Below are 20,546 nucleotides of genomic sequence, written 5' to 3'. Positions count from 1 at the left end.
CACAGAGCCCCCAAGAGCTTGAGGGGGGGCACAGAGCCCCCAGGGTAAGGGGGGGGCACAGAGACCCCAAGATCGGGGGGGGGGCACAGAGCTTTGGGGGGGGCACAGAGCCCCCCAGGGTAAGGGGGGGTCACAAAGAGCTTGGGGGGGGTACAGAGCCCCCAGGATCGGGGGGGGCACACAGAGCTTGGGGGGGGGGGCACAGAGCCCCCAAGAGCTTGAGGGGGGGCACAGAGCCCCCAGAGTAAGGGGGGGGCACAGAGACCCCAGGATCGGGGGGGGGGGCACAGAGCTTTGGGGGGGGGGCACAGAGCCCCCAAGAGCTTGAGGGGGGGCACAGAGCCCCCAGGGTAAGGGGGGGGCACAGAGACCCCAGGATCGGGGGGGGGGGGGGCACACAGAGCTTGGGGGGGGGGCCCAGAGCCCCCCAGGGTAAGGGGGGGTCACAAAGAGCTTGGGGGGGTACAGAGCCCCCAGGATTGGGGGGGGGACACAGAGCTTGAGAGGGGGCAGAGAGCCCCCAAGAGCTTGGGGTGGGGGCACAGAGCCCCCAGGATCGGAGGGGGGTGCAGAGAGCTTGGGGGGGGGGTCCAAAGCCCCCGGGGGGGGAGGTCGGGGGGGGGAGCTGCCCCCCCCCCCCCCCCCGCAGCAGCCGTCTGGAGGTTCGTGTCCCTTTAAGAGCCTCCCCCCCCCCCCCCCGGTTCAGCCCCCCCCGGAAGGGGCGGGGCGAGGCTCTGGCTGGGGTGGGGGCGGGGCGGGGCGGGGCGGGGGGTGTGTCGTGTCACGCGGACGGGGCGGGGCGCAGCGCGTGGCCATGGCCGTGCTGGGCTACTGGGACATCCGTGGGGTGAGTGGGCTGGGGGGGGGGTCCCGGGGGGGTCCCATCCCCCCCTCCTCCCCTTACTGCCTCCCCCCGGCACGGGGCTCCCCCTGCGCTAGGGGGCGGGGGGGCTGCGGGGGTCCCTTGGCTCTTGGGGGGGCTGTGCTAGGGGCGGGGGGCTGCGGGGGTCCCTTGGCTCTTGGGGGGGGCTGTGCTAGGGGGCGGGGGGCTGCGGGGGTCCCTTGGCTCTTGGGGGGGGCTGTGCTAGGGGGCGGGGGGCTGCGGGGGTCCCTTGGCTCTTGGGGGGGCTGTGCTAGGGGGCGGGGGGCTGCGGGGGTCCCTTGGCTCTCGGGGGGGCTGTGCTAGGGGGCGGGGGGCTGCGGGGGTCCCTTGGCTCTCGGGGGGGGCAGCTAGGGGGCGGGGGGCTGCGGGGGTCCCTTGGGGGGGCTGTGCTAGGGGGCGGGGGGCTGCGGGGGTCCCTTGGCTCTTGGGGGGGCTGCGCTAGGGGGCGGGGGGCTGCGGGGGTCCCTTGGCTCTTGGGGGGAGCTGTGCTAGGGGGCGGGGGGCTGCGGGGGTCCCTTGGCTCTTGGGGGGGGCTGTGCTAGGGGCGGGGGGCTGCGGGGGTCCCTTGGCTCTTGGGGGGGCTGTGCTAGGGGGCGGGGGGCTGCGGGGGTCCCTTGGCTCTTGGGGGGGGCAGCTAGGGGGCGGGGGGCTGCGGGGGTCCCTTGGCTCTTGGGGGGGCTGTGCTAGGGGCGGGGGGCTGCGGGGGTGTCCCTTGGCTCTTGGGGGGGCTGCGCTAGGGGGCGGGGGGCTGCGGGGGTCCCTTGGCTCTTGGGGGGCCTGCGCTAGGGGCGGGGGGCTGCGGGGGTCCCTTGGCTCTTGGGGGGGGCTGTGCTAGGGGCGGGGGGCTGCGGGGGTCCCTTGGCTCTTGGGGGGGGCAGCTAGGGGGCGGGGGGCTGCGGGGGTCCCTTGGCTCTTGGGGGGGCTGTGCTAGGGGCGGGGGGCTGCGGGGGTGTCCCTTGGCTCTTGGGGGGGCTGCGCTAGGGGGCGGGGGGCTGCGGGGGTCCCTTGGCTCTTGGGGGGCCTGCGCTAGGGGCGGGGGGCTGCGGGGGTCCCTTGGCTCTTGGGGGGGGCTGTGCTAGGGGCGGGGGGCTGCGGGGGTCCCTTGGCTCTTGGGGGGGCTGTGCTAGGGGCGGGGGGCTGCGGGGGTCCCTTGGCTCTTGGGGGAGGCTGTGCTAGGGGCGGGGGGCTGCGGGGGTCCCTTGGCTCTTGGGGGGGCTGCGCTAGGGGGCGGGGGGCTGCGGGGGTCCCTTGGGGGGGCGGTGCTAGGGGGCGGGGGGCTGCGGGGGTCCCTTGGCTGTTGGGGGGGCTGTGCTAGGGGGCGGGGGGCTGCGGGGGTCCCTTGGCTCTTGGGGGGGCTGCGCTAGGGGGCGGGGGGCTGCGGGGGGTCCCTTGGCTCTTGGGGGGCCTGCGCTAGGGGGCGGGGGGCTGCGGGGGTCCCTTGGCTCTCGGGGGCCCTGTGCTAGGGGCGGGGGGCTGCGGGGGTCCCTTGGCTCTTGGGGGGGCTGTGCTAGGGGCGGGGGGCTGCGGGGGTCCCTTGGCTCTTGGGGGGGCCCTGTGCTAGGGGGCGGGGGGCTGCGGGGGTCCCTTGGCTCTTGGGGGGGCCCTGTGCTAGGGGGCGGGGGGCTGCGGGGGTCCCTTGGCTCTTGGGGGGGCCCTGTGCTAGGGGGCGGGGGGGTGCGGGGGTCCCTTGGCTCTTGGGGGGGTGTCTGTGGGGGTCCCTTTTTTCTTGGGGGGGGGCGTCCCTTGCTGTGGGGAGGGGGCTGTGGGGGTCCCTGTGATCTCGGGGGGGGGTCCCTTGCTCCTGGGGGGGGCTGCTCTTGGGGGCGGGGGGCTGCGGGGGTCCTCTTGGCCCTGGGGGGGCTGTGGAGGTTTCTCTGCACTTGGGGGGGGGCTGTGGGTTCCCTATGGTCTTGAGGGGGGTCCCTTGCTCCTGGGGAGGGGGCTGTGGGGGTCCCTACGGTCTTGGGGGAGGTGTTCCTTGCTCCTGGGGGGGGGGGGTGTCTGTGGGGGTCCCTTTGGTCTCGGGAGGGGGTCCGTTTCTCTGGGGGGGTCATGGAGGGGTCCCTTGCTCTTTGGGGGGTGGCTGTGGGTGTCCCTTCAGTCTTGGGGGGGGTCCCTTGCTCTTGGGGGGGGCTCTGGGGGTCCCTTTGGTTGTGTGTGGGGGTCCCTTGCTCTTGGGGGGGGGGGCTGTTCTGGGGGGTGGGGGGCTGCGGGGGGGTCCTCTTGCTCTTGGGGTGGGCTGTGGGGGGTCCCTTTGCTCTTGGGGGGGTGGTCCCTTGCTCTTGGGGGTGTCCGTGGGGATCCTTATGGTCTTGGGGGTGTCCTTTGCTCCTGGGAGGGGTCTGTGGGGGTCCTTTTGCTCTTGGGGGGGGGTCTGTGGGGATCCCTTTGCTCATGGGGGGGCTTCCCTTGCTCCTGGGGGGGGGGGGGGGCTGTGTTGGTCCCCCTGCACTTCAGGGGGGTTGTGAGGTCCCCACTCCCTGGGGGGGTGGGGGGTTGCTCATCTTCCTCTGTGCCTCAGTTTTCCGGGGGGGGGGGTGGGGGTGGGATTAGGACATGTGGGGGCGGGGGGAGGGTCTCCCTGACCCCTAGCCCCCCCCCCAGCTGGCCCATGCCATCCGCCTGCTGCTGGAGTACACCGAGACCCCCTACGAGGAGAAGCTCTACCGGTGTGGGGAAGGTGAGGGAAAGGGGGAGGGGGCTCGGGGGGGGGCAGGGAGGTCTGGGGTTTGGGGTGGGGGTGGAGATGGCATCCCCCAACCCCCCCTCCTCACCCCCTTCCCCCTCCCCCCCCTGCAGCCCCTGACTACGACAGGAGCCAATGGTTCAACGAGAAGGAGAAGCTGGGCTTGGACTTCCCCAACGTAGGGGGAGGGGCGGGGGGGGAGGGCCGGGGGGGGGAGGGGCTAGGGGGTGCATGGGGAGGGGGCTGCACCCCTCTGCAGCAGCCGTGTTGAGGTCCCTGTCCCTTTAAGAGCGACACACCCGCGGGGAGGGGCGGGGTGAGGATGGGGGGGGGGAGGGGGGGGAAAGGGAGGGGGGAGGGGGGGTGGGGAGGGAGGGTGTGGGAGGTGGGCAAGTGGGGGGGGAGGGGAGAGGTGTGGAGGAGTAGGGGGTGGGGAGAGGGAGGTTGGGGGAGGTGGGGGGTGGGGAGGTTGGGGAGGTTGGGGAGGGGGAGGTGGGAAGTGAGGGGGGAGGGGGGAGTGTAGTGGGGAGGGAGGTGGGAAGGGGGGAGAGGGGGATGGGGGTGGGGGAGTGGGGCATGGGGAAGGGGAGGGTGGAGGTGGGGGGTGGGGTCAGAGTGAGGGAGGAGGGGGAGGGGGAGGTTGGGGAGGGGGAGGTGGAGGGGAGCATGGGGGGAGGGGAGGGGGAGGGGAGCATGGGGAGGGGGAGGTTGGGGAGGGGGAGGGGAGCATGGGGAGGGGGAGGTTGGGGAGGGGGAGGGGAGCATGGGGAGGGGGAGGGGAGCATGGGGAGGGGGAGGTTGGGGAGAAGGTGGGAGGCGGGGGGGGGGAGGTGGGAGTGAGGCTTGGGGGGGTCACAGCACTCGGCCATGGCAGTGCTGGGACAGCCATGGGGTGAGTGGGCTGGGGGGGGAGGGGGGAGTCCTTCCTGGGGTACTCAGTGGCCTGGCCCCCCCCCCCCCCCTTCTCCCTTACTGCCTCCCCCCTGCATGGGGCTCCCCCTGTTCTGGGGGGTGGGGGGGCTCTGGGGGTCCCTATGGTCTGGGGGGGGGTTCCTTGCTCTTTGGGGGGGGGTCCTCACACCCTGGTGCCCCCCAGCTGCCCTACTTCATCGACGGCCCTGTGAAGCTGACCCAGAGCAATGCCATCCTGCGCCACATCGCCCGCAGGCACGGCCTCTGTGAGTGCTGGGCACCGCCGGGCACCGCTGGGCACAGAGCTGGGCACCGCTGGGCACTGCTGGGCACAGAGCTGGGCACAGAGCTGGGCACCACTGGGCACAGAGCTGGGCACAGAGCTGGGCACCGCTGGGCACCGAGCTGGGCACCGCTGGGCACCGCTGGGCACAGAGCTGGGCACAGAGCTGGGCACAGAGCTGGGCACCACTGGGCACAGAGCTGGGCAGGGAGCTGGGCACCGCTGGGCAGGGAGCTGGGCACCGCTGGGCACAGAGCTGGGCACCGCTGGGCACTGCTGGGCACAGAGCTGGGCACAGAGCTGGGCACCACTGGGCACAGAGCTGGGCAGGGAGCTGGGCACCGCTGGGCACGGAGCTGGGCACCACTGGGCACAGAGCTGGGCACAGAGCTGGGCACCACTGGGCACAGAGCTGGGCAGGGAGCTGGGCACCGCTGGGCACGGAGCTGGGCACCACTGGGCACAGAGCTGGGCACCGCTGGGCAGGGAGCTGGGCACAGAGCTGGGCACCACTGGGCACAGAGCTGGGCACAGAGCTGGGCACCACTGGGCACAGAGCTGGGCAGGGAGCTGGGCACAGAGCTGGGCACCGCTGGGCAGGGAGCTGGGCACAGAGCTGGGCACAGAGCTGGGTGTGAAGCTGGGCATGGAGCTGGGCGTGGGAGTGGAGCTGGGCATGGAGCTGGGCAGGGAGCTGGGTGTGGGAGTGGAGCTGGGCAGGGAGCTGGGCAGGGAGCTGGGTGTGGGAGTGGAGCTGGGCAGGGAGCTGGGTGTGGGTTTGGAGCTGGGCAGGGAGCTGGGCAGGGAGCTGGGCATGGAGCTGGGCAGGGAGCTGGGCAGGGAGCTGGGCAGGGAGCTGGGCATGGGAGTGGAGCTGGGCAGGGAGCTGGGCAGGGAGCTGGGCAGGAGTTGTTCAGCTGGGAACAGGAATGGATTTGGGTTTGGCTCAGGGCTGGGGCTGGGTTTGGCCTCGGAGCTGTTCGGCTTGGGGCTGGAATTGGGCTTGGAGTCGGGGAGGGGGCAGGGGGCAGGGCTGGGGGCTCCCCCTCCCCCCAGCTCTGCTGTGTGCCCCTGGCACAGGCGGGGAGACAGAGGAGGAGCTGCTGCGAGTGGACCTGCTGGAGAACCAGGTGATGGACTTCCGGCTCAGCCTGGTCATGATCTGCTACAACCCTGACTTCGTGAGTGCCCTGCCCGCCACGCCCTGCTGGGCTGGGCCTGCCACGCCCTGCTGGGCTGGGCCCGCCACACCCTGCTGGGTTGACCACATCCCCTCCTGGGCTGGGCTGACCACGCTCTCTTGGCTGGGCCAACTACACCCTGCTGGGCTGAGCTGACCACACCGGGCTGGGCTGACCACGCCCTGCTGGGCTGGGCCAACCACACCCTGCTGGGCTGAGCTGACCATGCCCTGCTGGGCTGGCCACACTCTGCTGATCTGATCTGACCACACCCTGCTGGGCTGACCACACTGGGCTGGGCCAGCCACGCCCTCCTGGGCTGGGCCAACCACGCCCTGCTGGGCTGAGCCGACCACGCCCTGCTGGGCGGGGCTGACCATGCCCTGCTGATCTGATCTGACCACGTGCTGCTGGGCTGACCACACCCATCTGGGCTAGTCTGACCACACCCTCCTGGTCTGACCACACCCTGCCAGGCTGGGCTGACCATGCCCTGCTGGGCTGCGCTAACCACACCCTGCTGGGCTGCGCTAACCACACCCTGCTGGGCTGAGCTAACCACACCCTGCTGGGCTGCGCTAACCACACCCTGCTGGGCTGCGCTAACCACACCCTGCTGGGCTGAGCTAACCATGCCTGGCTGGGCTGGCCACACCCTCCTGGGCTGACCTGACCATGCTCTGTTGGGCTAAGCTGACCACACACATCTGAGCCGACCACGCCCTGCTGGGCTGACCACACCCAGCTGGTCTGACCACACCCATCTGGGCTGACCACATCCCCTGCTGGGCTGACCACACCTTGTTGGGCTGACCACACCACACCCTGCTGGGCTGGGCTGACCACACCCTGCTGGGCTCCTCCCTGGCTTGCAGCAGGGTTGGGCACCTGCTGTTGTCCCCACCCCAGGGTGGGGCTCAGCCTCACCCTCAGCCCTTCCCCGGCAGGAGAAGCTCAAACCTGGCTACCTGGAGCAGCTCCCGGGGAAGCTGAAGCTCTTCTCCAACTTCCTGGGGAGCAGGAAGTGGTTTGCAGGGGAGAAGGTAACCTGCAGCCCCCTGGGGGGGGGGAGGTGGGTGGGGGCTGGGGGGAGGGGGTTTGTCCCCCTGCTGGTCCTCACTGTGCCCCCTGCCCCCAGCTCACCTTCGTGGACTTCCTGATGTTTGATGTGCTGGACCAGAACCAGCTGCTGGAGCCCAGCTGCCTGCAGCCCTTCCAGAACCTCAGGGACTTCATGCAGCGCTTTGGGGTGAGCTGGGGCTCAGCCTGGGCATGCCCCCCCCCCCCCCCCCCCCCACCTGGGAGAAGGACCCCCCCCCCAGGGGTCCATCCCCCCCCGCCATGGTGCCCTCCTTCCCCACAGGCCCTGGAGAAGGTGGCAGCCTACCTGAAGTCCCCCAGGTTCCAGCAGCTGCCCATCAACAACAGGGCAGCCAAGTGGGGCAGCAAGAAGGTGTGAGGGGAGGGGGGAGGTCACTGAGGGGTAAGGGGATCCTGACCTGACCCCCCTCCCCCCCCAGGTACCCTCTGTGGTGGGGTGAAGTTGGGCATGAAGCCCCTCAAGGCAATAAAGACCTTTAGACATAGCAGCCTGAGTGCTGTGGGGTGGGGAGGGGGGGTTGAGCTTTTGGGGGGGGGGGGCAGTGGGGGCAGCCCTGGCCCAATGGGCAGCTCCCCTCCCCCCCCTGCCCCCTCCAACCTTGGCATGGCTGGGGGGAGGTAGGTGGGGGTCAACTCGGCTCTGTGCTGTCCCCTGGGCCCCTCATTGCCACCACCCCTTCCCCCCTGCCACCACCTTCCCCCCAGCCCCCAGCCCCTCCCCCACTGCCACCTCCCCCCCATTGCCACCTCCCCCTCCCCCCCCTTCCATCTTACCTGGGGGGGGAGTCCCCCCCTGCCCAGCCTGCACTCCTAGGATGGGTATGAGCCCCCCCCAATCTGCATAAGGGGTCTGGGGGCTTCTTTGCACACCCTCCCCCCCCACCCCCCCAGCCTGTAGGGTGTCCTCTTTACACTGGGGGGGGGGGGGGAGGGCAATGAGTCCTCCCTTGCAGCACCCCCAGCCTGCATGGGGGTCCCCCTGGCTTTAGGGAGCAGTGGTCCCCCCCTGTCTAGTGCATAGAGAGCCCCCCCCCTTCCTTGAGGGGCAGGGGTGCCTCTGGGACCCCCTCCTCAAACTGCATGAGGGTCCCTGTTCCAAGCCCCTAAGCCACATGGGGGGGGGGGGGGGGGCTGTCATTATCCTGGGGGGGTGAGGCCATGAGCCCCCCCAGATGGGGTCCACAGCCTCCAAAGGGGAGATCCTATTTATGGAGGGGGGGGGGGAGGGGGAAGTGGCAGGAGGGTCTAACAGCCCCCTCCCCCTCTAAGCCCAGGAGTCACCCCACAACACTGGGGGTCCCCCCAGCCCCCACCCCTTCCCAGAACCCCCCCCATCAGCACTAAGCACCCCAGAAGGAGACAAGGGGGCAAGTCCCACCCCCCCCTTCAGGAGGGTCTAACAGCCCCCTCCCCCTCTAAGCCCCTTCCCAGGAGTCACCCCACAAAGCTGGGGGTCCCCACAGCCCTCCCTGAGCTCCTCATCAGCTCTAAGCCCCCCACAAGCAGCCAGACATGGGAGCCCCCCACCCCCGCTTCAGGAGGGTCCAACAGCCCCCTCCCTCTCTAACCCACTTCCCCAGCTGTCACCCCACAAAACTGGGGGTCCCCACAGCCCCCCCTGAGCTCCTCATCAGCTCTAAGCCCCCCACAAGCAGCCAGACATGGGAGCCCCCCACCCCCGCTTCAGGAGGGTCCAACAGCCCCCTCCCCCTCCAACCTCCCTTCCCAGGAGTCACCCCACAAAGCTGGGGGTCCCCACAGCCCCCCCTGCCCCCTTCCCAGCTCCTCCATCAGCTCCACGCAGCCAGACAAGGGGGCAAGGTGTCCCCCCCGCCCCCTTCATCCTTTATTGTGCAGAAGGAGCTTGGGGAGGGGTTGGGGGGGTGCGGGGGGGGGGGGGGTTAGAGGGCTGGGGGTCGGGGGGGGTCACCCTGCCATATCCTTGGTGTTGCCCCACTTGGCCTGGGGCCCGAAGAAGGGGAAGCGCAGGAGGCGCTGGGAGCGCAGGTAGGCAGAGAGCTGCGGCACGGCCTGCGGGAACAGCGCCCCCCAGCGTCAGCCCCGGCGCTGCGCACGCCGGGAGGCTGCTCCCGGGAGGATGCCAGGGGGTTGGGAGGGACCTCCGGAGCTCATCCGCTCCGAGCCCTGCCCCCTGGCAGAGCGGGAGCGCAGCATCCAGCGCAGGTGGCACAGGGACACTTCAGGCAGGGCTGGGAAGGCTCCGGAGGAGACTCCACAACCCCCCTGGGCAGCCTGCTCCAGGCCTCTGGGAGCCTCTTCCTGCTGAGCTGGAGCCTCCTGTGCTGCAGTTTCCATCCCCTGCCCCTTGGCCTGGCCCAGGGTGCAGCTGAGCAGAGCCTGGCCCTGGCCCCTCCTGACCCCCAGCCCTCAGCTATTGATAGCCATTGATCAGATCCCTCTCAGCCTTCTCCTCTCCACACTAACCACCCCCAGGGCTCTCAGCCTCTCCTCCCCAGGCAGTCTCCAGTCCCTTCAGCATCCTTGGAGCCCTCCCTTGGGCTCTCTCCAGCAGATCTCTGTCCCTCCTGAGCTGGGGAGCCCAGAGCTGGATGCAGTATTCCAGGTGAGGTCTGCCCAGGAGAGGAGAACCTCCCTGGCTCTGCTGGCCACACTCCTCTGAATGCCCCCCAGGACCCCCTTGGCCTCTTGGCCCCCAGGGCACATTGCTGCCCCATGCAGAACTTGCTGCCCAGCAGCACTCCCAGGTCCTTCTCCTTGGGGCTGCTCTGCAGCAGATCCCCTCCCAACCTGCAGCTTATTCTTCCCTCCCAGATGAAGGCTGGGGACAGGGACATGAAGGTGTTGGGGATGGGGATGGAGAAGGGGACCCCTGGGGATGGAGAGGGGGACCCCCTGGGGATGGTGATGGAGTGAGAGACACCTGGGGATGGGGATGGAGAGGGGGAATCCCTGGGAAGGTAGGAGGAGGGGACCCCTGGGGATGGAGAGGGGGACCCTGGGGATGGGGATGGAGGGGGGGAATCCCTGGGAAGGTAGGAGGAGGGGACCCCTGGGGATGGAGAGGGGGACCCCTGGGGATGGGGATGGAGTGGGGGATACTTGGGGATAGGGATGGAGAGGGGGACCCTGGGGATGGGGATGGAGAGGGGGAATCCCTGGGAAGGTAGGAGGAGGGGACCCCTGGGGATGGAGAGGGGGACCCCTGGGGATGGGGATGGAGTGAAGGCTACCAGAGTGTTGGGGATGGAGATGAAGACAGCACAGCACTGGGGATGGGGACCCTGGGATGACAGACATGGGTCTGAGAACACTGGGGTGTCAGGGACAGGATGGGGACAGTGGGGTGCTGGGGACAGTGGGGTGCTGGGGATGCAGCCAGGGCCATGAGTCAGGGATGCTGATGGAGATGGGGACACCACAGTGAGGCTGGGTGGGGGCCCTGGGGTGTCAGGGAAGGGGATGCAGTTGGACACCCACGTGTCAGGGGTGGGGACAGGGACGCTGGGGTGCTGGGGAAGGTGCCAGGGACAGCACAGGTGAGAGCAGGATGTGCCCCCCCCAGCCCCCTCACCTCGAAGCGCTGCAGGAACTGGCTCAGGTTGCCCTGCAGCTCAGGGCAGTCAGGGGCGAGGACACGGTGCTGGTCCAGCACATCGTATGCCAGGAAATCCACATAGGTGAGCTGGGAGGGGATGTGACAGGGTGACAGGGGGAGCTCAGCTCCTCCAGGGACCCCTCCACCCCCTCCCCAAACTCCCCAGCGCCCCCCAGCTTACCTTGTCCCCCACAAACCACTGTCGGGAGCCCAGGAACTGCGACAGCTCTCGCAGCTTCCCCGGCAGCTGCTCCAGGTACGCAGGCTTCAGCTTCTCCTGCAGGGGGGGCACAAAGCTGGGCCGAGGGCTGCACCCCCACACTGCCCCCCCAGGGCCCTCAGCATCACCCCCTGACTGCAGCCAGGCTGAGGGCTGCACCCCCACACTGCCCCCCCCAGGGCCCTCAGCATCACCCCCTGACTGCAGCCAGGCTGAGGGCTGCACCCCCACACTGCCCCCCCAGGGCCATCAGCATCACCCCCTGGCTGCAGCCAGGCTGAGGGCTGCACCCCCACAGTGCCCCCCCAGGGCCCTCAGCATCACCCCCTGAGTGCAGCCAGGCTGAGGGCTGCACCCCCACAGTGCCCCCCCAGGGCCCTCAGCATCACCCCCTGGCTGCAGCCAGGCTGAGGGCTGCACCCCCACACTGCCCCCCCAGGGCCATCAGCATCACCCCCTGGCTGCAGCCAGGCTGAGGGCTGCACCCCCACAGTGCCCCCCCAGGGCCCTCAGCATCACCCCCTGGCTGCAGCCAGGCTGAGAGCTGCACCCCCACATTGCCCCCCCAGGGCCCTCAGCATCACCCCCTGGCTGCAGCCAGGCTGAGAGCTGCACCCCCACACTGCCCCCCCAGGGCCCTCAGCATCACCCCCTGGCTGCAGCCAGGCTGAGAGCTGCACCCCCACACTGCCCCCCCAGGGCCCTCAGCATCACCCCCTGGCTGCAGCCAGGCTGAGAGCTGCACCCCCACATTGCCCCCCCAGGGCCCTCAGCATCACCCCCTGGCTGCAGCCAGGCTGAGGGCTGCACCCCCACACTGTCCCCCCAGGGCCATCAGCATCACCCCCTGGCTGCAGCCAGGCTGAGGGCTGCACCCCCAAACCCCAGCCTGCCCTGTCTGGACTCCTCTTGCCCCTCTGTTCCCAGTGGGGTTGGGGACAGGAGCCTTGGGACAGGCGGGGGGGGGGGGGGTGACCACCCACCTGCGCCCCCCTCCCCGCGGGGGGGTACTCACAAAGTCGGGGCTGTAGCACAGGTCCCCGATGCGCCTCTGGAAGTCCATCAGGTGGTTCTCCAGCATGTCCACATGCATCAGCTCCTGCTCTGTCTCTCCACCTGCGGGGTGGGGAGGGGTCAGTGCCCCCCACTACGTACCTGAGGACCCCCCCCCTTGGCGCTGTACCCCCTTCCCCCCCCCCTAGCACTCACACATGTTGTGCTTGCGGGCGATGTAGCGCAGGATGGCATTGCTCTGGGTCAGCCTGACGGCGCCATCGATGAGGTAGGGCAACTGAGGGGGGAGGCAGGGTGCCACGGAGGGGTCAGCCCCCTGCCCCGGCCCTCCCCCCCCGCCCCCTCCTCACCCCCCTCCCACTCCTCCACTCCGTCACCTACGTTGGGGAAGTCAAGTCCCAGCTTCTCCTTCTCCTTGGTCCAGTCGCTCCAGTCGTAGTCAGGGGCTGGGAGGGGGTGGAGAGGGGTGGGAGGGTGGGGAGGGGGCGTCCCGCAGCTCCCCCTTATCCCCCCCCCCCCCCCCCCGCCGCTCTCACCCATAGCCCTTCATGGTGGGAGGTGTCCCTGCTCTGCCCTAGGCGCAGCCACGCGTGTCCCCCACACCCTCCTCGGGCAGACAAAGAGGACACTGAGCAGGGACCAAGGTCCAGGGTGGGGTTGGGGGGCAGAGGATGGGGAGGTGGGGTGTTCGGAGGTGGCCCCCCCCACACACACACTAGTTGTGGGATGAGAAGCAGCAAGGGGGCAAGAGGCGGCCGGGGGGGGCAAGAGGCCACGGGGCTGAGCTTCCCCCCCTCCGTCAGGGGGAGTTTCTTCTGCCGCAGCACGAACCGAGGGGATGGAGGTCCAGAGAGGGTGGGGGGGACACGTTGAGGTGGGGAGGGGCACACATCAAGGGGACACAATCCCCTGTTGCCCACCTTTACCTGGCCCGAAGACGTAGCGTTTCTCCTGGTAGGGGGTCCCGGTGTACTCCAGCAGCAGGCGGATGGCGTGTGCCAGCTGGGGGGGCACAGAGCCCACCTCCGGCACCCACCTCCGGCACCCACCGCCGGCACTCACCTCCGGCACCCACCTCCGGCACCCACCGCCGGCACTCACCTCCGGCACTCCCCACCCCCGGCACCCACCCCCGGCACCCACCTCCGGCACTCCCCACCCCCGGCACCCACCTCCGGCACCCACCGCCGGCACTCACCTCCGGCACCCACCGCCGTCACCCACCGCCGGCACCCACCGCCGGCACCCACCGCCGGCGCCCACCAACACCTCCCTGCGCTGCCCCAGGACCCTGTCTGCCTTCTCCCCCCACCCCCCTCCCGCGCCCTCGCACAATCCCCAGCGAGGCTTCCCTACCCCCAGCAGCCTCTCACTCACCCCCCGGATGTCCCAGTAGCCCAATGTGACCACCATGGTGGCACCCAGCTGCGGCTCCGCGGGGACACGCACCGGGACGGGGGCAGGAAGGGAGGGACCAAGCCGGGAGGCTTCCCTTTGCCCTCCGTTCTTCTCCCGGTCGGGTAGCAGGGTGCCCGGGGCCAGCACTGGGCACAGCGCCAGAGCTGGCTGTCGCTTGTCAGGCAGGCTCTTGGCACCCCCCCGCACCCTGGGGACACTCCTGTCCCCAAAGCCGACCCATGGCGGGGGGACACAGCTATGAGGCCACCCCTCTGATGAGGATCCAGCCTGATCAGGATCCTCTGACCAGGATCCAGCCTCCTCATCACTTTGCAGACCCTCTTGTCCGCGCAGTCAAGCTCCAGGGCCACCCTCGGGTGAGACCCCGGGGGGGCTCTGCCCTGCGCACTCGCTTACACCGAACGCTTGGACTTGAACACTTGTATTTTTCGTGCCCGCTGCTGGGAGTTTAATGCTTTGGTTTCTGTCGCCGCCCTCGCAGGCAGCGCCGGCCGCAGGCTCCGCGCCGCTCGGGGGCCGGGCTGGGGGGACCCGGGGCGGGGAAATGCCCCCCACGCAGGGAAGGGAAAAGCCTCTTCCGGGCCGCAAGCAGCTGCTGTGCCTTTGCCTTCCTCTCTGCTCTGAGGAGGAGGAGGGAGCAACCCCCCAGCCCGCCCCGGACGCGCCCGGACCCTCCTGCCAGCACCCCCTGGCTCCAGCGCCACCGCATCCCCCACGGCCACCGCATCCCCCACGGCCACCGCATCCTCCACGGCCACCGCATCCCCCACCGCCACCATCTCACCCACCGCCACCACCGTATCCCCCACAGCCACCGTATCCGCCACCGTATCCCCCACCGCCACCATCTCACCCACTGCCATCGTATCCCACACCGCCGCCACCGTATCCCCCACGGCCACCGTATCCCTCGCCGCCCCCATCTCACCCACTGCCATCGTATCCCACACCGCCGCCACCGTATCCCCCACGGCCACCGCAACCCTCGCCGCCCCCATCTCACCCACTGCCATCGTATCCCACACCGCCACCACCGCATCCCCCACAGCCACCGCATCCCTCACCGCCACCGTCTCTCCACCATCTCCCCCCCGCCATCGTCTCCCCCACGGCCACCGTCTCCCCCACCGCCACCGTCTCCTCCACCATCTCTCCCCCGCCACCGTCTCCCCCACCGGCACCGCATCCCCGTGGCAGGGAGGGTGTGAGGGAAGTTTGGCTTTGGGACCCCGGGGGCTGCTCTGTGTGTCCCCCACGCTCCCGCGGGGCAACAGCGTGGATGGAGAGAGGGGCAGGAGCCGGGTCCCGATGCTGGGCTGGGGCTCCCCACAGCGTCCCCCCGGCCGGCACTGCTGTCCCCCAACAGTGTCCCAAGCCCAGGAGCTGAAGCCAGGACACCCCAGCGCCTCCATGCCCCCAAGCCTGGGCCCCACAGTGCATGTGCTGGGGGGTGGGCTCCCCCTTATCCCGGGGGGTAACAAGGGGAAACGGCTTCCCCCCCATGCCAGGCTGCAGAGGGTTCCAAACCCCCCTCCCCTGCACACCCTCCAGGAGTCACCCCACAAAAAAAGGGGGGAGGGGGGGTCCCCACAGCCCCACACCACTCCCAGCACCCCTGCAGTCCCACAGCAGCTCGATGCACTCCACAAGCAGCTTGATCATTTATTGAGCAGGAGAAGGGGCAGAGAGGGGTGTGGGGTGTGCCTGAGGGGGTGGTGGGGTGCAGGGCAGGTGACCCCAATCAGTCCTTGGTGTTGCACCACTGTGCTGTGCGCCAGAAAATCGGAGTCTTCATGAAGCGTCCTGAGCGCAGGTAGGCAGAGACCTTCTCCAGGGCCTGCAGGGGGGGAGGAGATGGAGAGGGGGATGGAGAGGGGGATGGAAGTGGAGGTGGGGAGGGAGGTGGAGGTGGAGATGGAGGTGGGGATGGAAGTGGAGATGGAGGTAGAGGTGGAGATGGAGGTGGAGGTGGAGGTGGAGGTGGAGGTAGGGATGGAGGTGGAGGTAGGGATGGGGATGGAGGTGGAGGTAGGGATGGGGATGGAGGTGGAGATGGAGATGGGGATGGAGGTGGAGGTGGAGATGGAGATGGAGGTGGAGGTGGGGATGGAGATGGAGGTGGGGATGGAGATGGAGGTGGGGATGGAGGTGGAGGTGGGGATGGAGGTGGGGATGGAGGTGGGGATGGGGATGGAGGTGGGGATGGAGGTGGGGATGGGGATGGAGGTGGGGATGGAGGTGGAGGTGGGGATGGGATGGGATGGAGGTGAAGGTGATGGGAATGGAGGTGAAGATGGAGATGGAGATGGAGGTGGGGATGGAGATGGAGATGGAGGTGGAGATGGAGGTAGAGGTGGAGGTGGAGATGGAGGTAGGGATGGGGATGGAGGTGGAGGTAGGGATGGGGATGGAGGTGGAGATGGAGATGGGGATGGAGGTGGAGGTGGAGATGGAGATAGAGGTGGAGGTGGGGATGGAGATGGAGGTGGAGGTGGGGATGGAGATGGAGGTGGGGATGGAGGTGGAGGTGGGGATGGAGGTGGGATGGGGATGGAGGTGGAGGTGGGGATGGGATGGGATGGAGGTGAAGGTGATGGGAATGGAGGTGAAGATGGAGATGGAGATGGAGATGAAGATGGAGACGGAGATGGAGGTGGGGATGGAGGTGGAGATGGAGGTAGAGGTGGAGGTGGAGATGGAGGTAGGGATGGGGATGGAGGTGGAGGTAGGGATGGGGATGGAGGTGGAGATGGAGATGGGGATGGAGGTGGAGGTGGAGATGGGGATGGAGGTGGAGGTGGAGATGGGGATGGGGATGGGGATGGGGATAGGGACACCCAGGGATTGGGTAGAGGACATCATTGTCCTGGGCATGGGGCCTGGGATGCCAGGGTGTTGGGGATGGGGATGGAGATGAGGACACTGCAGGGCAAGGATGGGGCCAGGGACACTGGGGTGGAGGACACCAATGTGTTGGGGAAGGGGCCTGGGGTACCAGGGTGTTGGGGATGGGGATGGAGATGGGGATGGGGATGGGGATGGGGATGGGGACACCAAGGTGCCAAGGATCAGGTTGTGGACAGGGTGGCATTGGCTGTTGGGACACCCAAGGATTCAAGGATGAAGATGGGAACAGAGACACTTGCAAGTCAGGGATAAGAATGAGGAAAGAGGGGTGTCAGGGATGGGAATGGGGGACACTGAGGGTTAGGGATGGAGATGGAGACATTGGAGTGTCAGGAACAGGGGCAGAGCCTGGGACAGCAAAGTGTTAGGGACAGCAGCAGCGACATCAGGGGGTTGGGGACAGGGACATCAAGGTGCTGGGGAAGATTATGGAGATGGGGACAGAGAGGAGTTAGAGATGGATGGGGAAGGGGACAGCAGAATGCTTGGGACATCGATGGGGTGTCAGGAAGGGGGATGGCAGACAGCCAGGGCTTCCCAGGGGAGAGGGGACAGCGACATCAGGGTATTGGAGATGGCACCGGAGGCAGCAGGGTGGCAGGGATGGGGACACCAGTGCTGGGGGCCAGGACACTGGGGGTGGGGATAGTTGGGTGTCAGGGATGGGAATGGAGACACTGAGGTGTCAGGGGTGGGGACAGCGACGCTGGGGTGCTGGGGAAGGTGCCAGGGACAGCACAGGTGAGAGCAGGATGTGCCCCCCCCAGCCCCCTCACCTCGAAGCGCTGCAGGAACTGGCTCAGGTTGCCCTGCAGCTCAGGGCAGTCAGGGACGAACATTCGCTGCTGGTCCAGCACATCGTATGCCAGGAAATCCACATAGGTGAGCTGTGGGGGCGGAGGCACGGGGGGGTGTCAGCTCCTTCAGGGACCCCTCCACCCCCTCCCCAAACTCCCCAGCGCCCCCCAGCTGACCTTGTCTCCCACAAACCACTGTCGGGAGCCCAGGAACCGCGACAGCTCTCGCAGCTTCCCCGGCAGCTGCTCCAGGTACGCAGGCTTCAGCTTCTCCTGCAGGGGGGGCACAAAGCTGGGCCGAGGGCTGCACCCCCACACTGCCCCGCCAGGGCCCTCAGCATCACCCCCTGAGTGCAGCCAGGCTGAGGGCTGCACCCCAACACCTCCCTGCCCCATGTCTGGATTCCTCTTGTCCCCATGTCCCCAGTGGGGGTGGGGACAGGTGCCTTGGGTCGGGGGCGTAGGGAGGGGGCTGTGTGTCTGTCCCCCTGTGCCCCCCCTCACCCCGGGGGGGTACTCACGAAGTCAGGATTGTAACAGAGCAGGGCGAATTTCATCCTCAAATCCATCAGGTGGTTCTCCAGCATGTCCACATAGATCAGCTCCTGCTCTGTCTCTCCACCTGCGGGATGGGGAGGGGTCAGTGCCCCCCACTACGTACCTGGGGACCCCCCCCCTCTAGGTGCTGTGCCCCCCTCCTCGCCCCCCAGCACTCACACATGTTGTGCTTGCGGGCGATGTAGCGCAGGATGGCATTGCTCTGGGTCAGCTTGACGGTGCCATCGATGAGGTAGGGCAGCTGGGGGGGGGAGGGGGATGGCATGGAGGGGGTCAGACTCTGCCAGCCCCTTCCCTATAGCCCCCCCGCCCCAAGCCCCCATCCGTCACCTACGTTGGGGAAGTCGAGTCCCAGCTTCTCCTTTTCCTTGGTCCAGTCGCTTGTGTCGTAGTCAGGGGCTGGGAGGGGGTAGAGAGACCGGGAGTGAGGGGCGCTCCCTCCCCGCCATCCACCCCGCTAAGACCTCATCTCACCCCTGGGGGTGCACAGTGTAGGTGTGGGGGGGTCCCCGCTGTGCTCCAGGGGCAGCCCCGTGTTACTGTCCCCACCGCCCCCGGGCACCCTCCTTGGGCAGACAAGGGAGGGGATGGAGCAGGGACCAAGGTCCAGGGGGAGGAGGTGATATGGGACTGGGGGCAGAGGGGCAAGAGTTGTCCAACCCCAGACCTGGCATGAGGACAAGGGTGGGCAGGGAGCCAGGCTGAGCTTTCACCCTGCGACGTGCAGCACGAACCGGGCGGACGAGGGAGCAGAGCGGGAGGAACACGGAGGGAATGGACTTTGCTGGGGGACACCCCCCTGCTGCCCCCCTCACCTGGACCAGGTCGGTACTGCCGCTCCTGGTAGGGGGTCTCGGTGTACTCCAGCAGCAGGCGGATGGAGTGTGCCAGCTGGGGGGACACAGAACCCACCTCCGGCACCCACCTCCAGCACTCACCCCCAGCACCCACCGCTGGCACCCACCTCCAGCACTCACCCCCAGCACCCACCTCCGGCACCCACCTCCAGCACTCACCCCAGCACCCACCTCCAGCACCCACCTCCAGCACTCACCCCCAGCACCCACCTCCGGCACCCACCTCCAGCACTCACCCCCAGCACCCACCTCCGGCACTCACTCACCTCCGGCACTCACCTCCGGCACTCACTCACCTCCGGCACTCACCCCCAGCACTCCCCTCCGGCACTCACTCACCCCCAGCACTCCCCTCCGGCACTCACTCACCCCCAGCACTCCCCTCCGGCACTCACTCACCCCCAGCACTCACCTCCGGCACTCACTCACCCCCAGCACTCACCTCCAGCACTCACTCACTTCCAGTACTCACCCCCAGCACTCCCCTCCGGCACTCACTCACCTCCGGCACTCACTCACCTCCGGCACTCACCCCCAGCACTCCCCTCCGGCACTCACTCACCTCCGGCACTCACTCACCTCCGGCACTCACCTCCGGCACTCACTCACCTCCGGCACTCACCCCCAGCACTCCCCTCCGGCACTCACTCACCCCCAGCACTCACCTCCGGCACTCACTCACCCCCAGCACTCACCTCCAGCACTCACTCACTTCCAGTACTCACCCCCAGCACTCCCCTCCGGCACTCACTCACCTCCGGCACTCACTCACCTCCGGCACTCACCCCCAGCACTCCCCTCCGGCACTCACTCACCTCCGGCACTCACTCACCTCCGGCACTCACCTCCGGCACTCACTCACCTCCGGCACTCACCCCCAGCACTCCCCTCCGGCACTCACTCACCCCCAGCACTCACCTCCGGCACTCACTCACCCCCAGCACTCACCTCCAGCACTCACTCACTTCCAGTACTCACCCCCAGCACTCCCCTCCGGCACTCACTCACCTCCGGCACCCACCCCCGCCACCCACGTTCAGCACCCACCCCCAGCGCCAACCAACACCCCCCTGTGCTGCCCGCTCACTCAGGACCCCCCTGCACCCTGTCACTCTCACTCGCCTCTCCCCTCCCCACCCCCCAGCAAGGCTTTTCCGCCCTCCGCCTCGCCCCACAGCCACTCACGCACCCCACGGATGTCCCAGTAGCCCAGCGTGACCACCATGGTGCCACTCAGCTCCGGCTCCGCGGGGACTCGGAGTGGGACAGCGACGGCAGCGGAGCGCTCAGCACCCTCCCTCGCCAGCGCCCTTCCCTGCTAGCACCCTCCCTTTCCACGTGACCGGGTGCCCACAGGGTGCCAGGGGCGTCCTGCCAGCACAGGGGCCAGCGCTGGGGCTGCCACCCACCGCGCAGGATCGGGCCCCCATGGCTGTGGGCACAACGCTGACCCCCAAAGCCAACCCGTGGCGGGGAATCACCTAACAGCACAGCAGCGAGCTCCGGAGACACAGAGCGATCAGGATCCGTCCTCCTCAGCCCTTGCATGTCACAACCACCCAGCCCCAGGACCACCCGGTGGGGACAACGTGTGGGGTCTCCCCTCCGGCGCTGCCTCAGCGTCCCCCGGGGGCTGCGCTCCCGCCCCCCCTCCACACTTACAGCGAACTCTTGGACTGAAACACTTTTATTTGTCACGCCCGCTGCTGGGGCTGCGTTGTTTGGTTTCCGTCGCCGCCCGCACGCTCCCCTGGCAGCTCCGCACCGGGCTGGTGGCGGTGGCGCCGGGGCTGGGGGCACACGGCAGGACGGGGCTGGGGGCACACGAGGACGGGGAAATGGCCACCCCGGTAAGGGAGGAGCCTCGTCCGGCCCGATCCGGGCCACAAGCAGCTCCTGGGAGCGTAGGGGCCGGGGACACGCAGTCCCCCCTGTCCCTTTGCCTTCCTGCCTGCGCTGAGGAGGAGGAGGGAGCAGCCCCCAGCCCATCCGGGCTCCTCCTGCCAGCACGCCTGGCCCCTGCGCCACCTTGTCACCACCTCCACCACCTTGTCACCACCTCCACCACCTTGTCACCACCTCCACCCTGTCCCCGTGGCTGGGAGCGTGCAAGAGGAGCCCAGGTTTGGGTCCTGGGTACTGCTGTTTGTC

The 20,546-nt window shown here is 68.8% G+C and overlaps 2 protein-coding genes across 2 annotated transcripts; one reads left to right on the top strand and one right to left on the bottom strand.

Moving 5' to 3' along the window:
- Positions 1 to 772: 772 nt before the first annotated feature.
- On the top strand, positions 773 to 7,429 carry LOC128898924 (glutathione S-transferase Mu 3-like). The gene is made up of 8 exons (XM_054176580.1): positions 773 to 847; positions 3,488 to 3,563; positions 3,683 to 3,747; positions 4,666 to 4,747; positions 5,845 to 5,945; positions 6,893 to 6,988; positions 7,084 to 7,194; positions 7,309 to 7,429. Exons 1-8 carry the CDS (start codon positions 815 to 817, stop codon positions 7,402 to 7,404), a joined length of 660 nt encoding a protein of 219 aa, XP_054032555.1. The 5' UTR covers positions 773 to 814; the 3' UTR covers positions 7,405 to 7,429.
- A 7,543-nt stretch (positions 7,430 to 14,972) lies between these two features.
- LOC104302142 (glutathione S-transferase 2) lies at positions 14,973 to 19,693 on the bottom strand. The gene is made up of 8 exons (XM_009902624.2): positions 19,585 to 19,693; positions 18,354 to 18,429; positions 17,873 to 17,937; positions 17,698 to 17,779; positions 17,502 to 17,602; positions 17,158 to 17,253; positions 16,960 to 17,070; positions 14,973 to 15,113 (listed from the first exon to the last, which is right to left on the bottom strand). The coding sequence occupies exons 1-8, from the start codon at positions 19,618 to 19,620 to the stop codon at positions 15,018 to 15,020; spliced, it is 663 nt and encodes a 220-aa protein (XP_009900926.2). The 5' UTR covers positions 19,621 to 19,693; the 3' UTR covers positions 14,973 to 15,017.
- Between the last annotated feature and the right edge of the window lie 853 nt (positions 19,694 to 20,546).

This window comes from Dryobates pubescens, chromosome 35 (assembly GCF_014839835.1).
Source record: "Dryobates pubescens isolate bDryPub1 chromosome 35, bDryPub1.pri, whole genome shotgun sequence".
NCBI classification, from domain to species: domain Eukaryota; kingdom Metazoa; phylum Chordata; class Aves; order Piciformes; family Picidae; genus Dryobates; species Dryobates pubescens.
Note: the sequence above shows the minus strand (reverse complement) of the source record. Positions and strands in the feature narration are given on the sequence as shown.

Bases quoted from the DNA above. Each gene is read 5' to 3' on its own strand.
- LOC128898924 (XM_054176580.1), top strand. From the start codon at position 815: ATGGCCGTGCTGGGCTACTGGGACATCCGTGGG. The intron at 848-3,487 runs GTGAGTGGGCTG...CCCCCCCCCCAG, and splicing joins GCTACTGGGACATCCGTGGG to CTGGCCCATGCCATCCGCCT. The intron at 5,946-6,892 runs GTGAGTGCCCTG...CTTCCCCGGCAG, and splicing joins TCTGCTACAACCCTGACTTC to GAGAAGCTCAAACCTGGCTA.
- LOC104302142 (XM_009902624.2), bottom strand. From the start codon at position 19,620: ATGGTGGTCACGCTGGGCTACTGGGACATCCGTGGG. The intron at 18,430-19,584 runs GTGCGTGAGTGG...GTGTCCCCCCAG, and splicing joins GCTACTGGGACATCCGTGGG to CTGGCACACTCCATCCGCCT. The intron at 17,071-17,157 runs GTCAGCTGGGGG...CCGCCCCCACAG, and splicing joins AGTGGTTTGTGGGAGACAAG to CTCACCTATGTGGATTTCCT.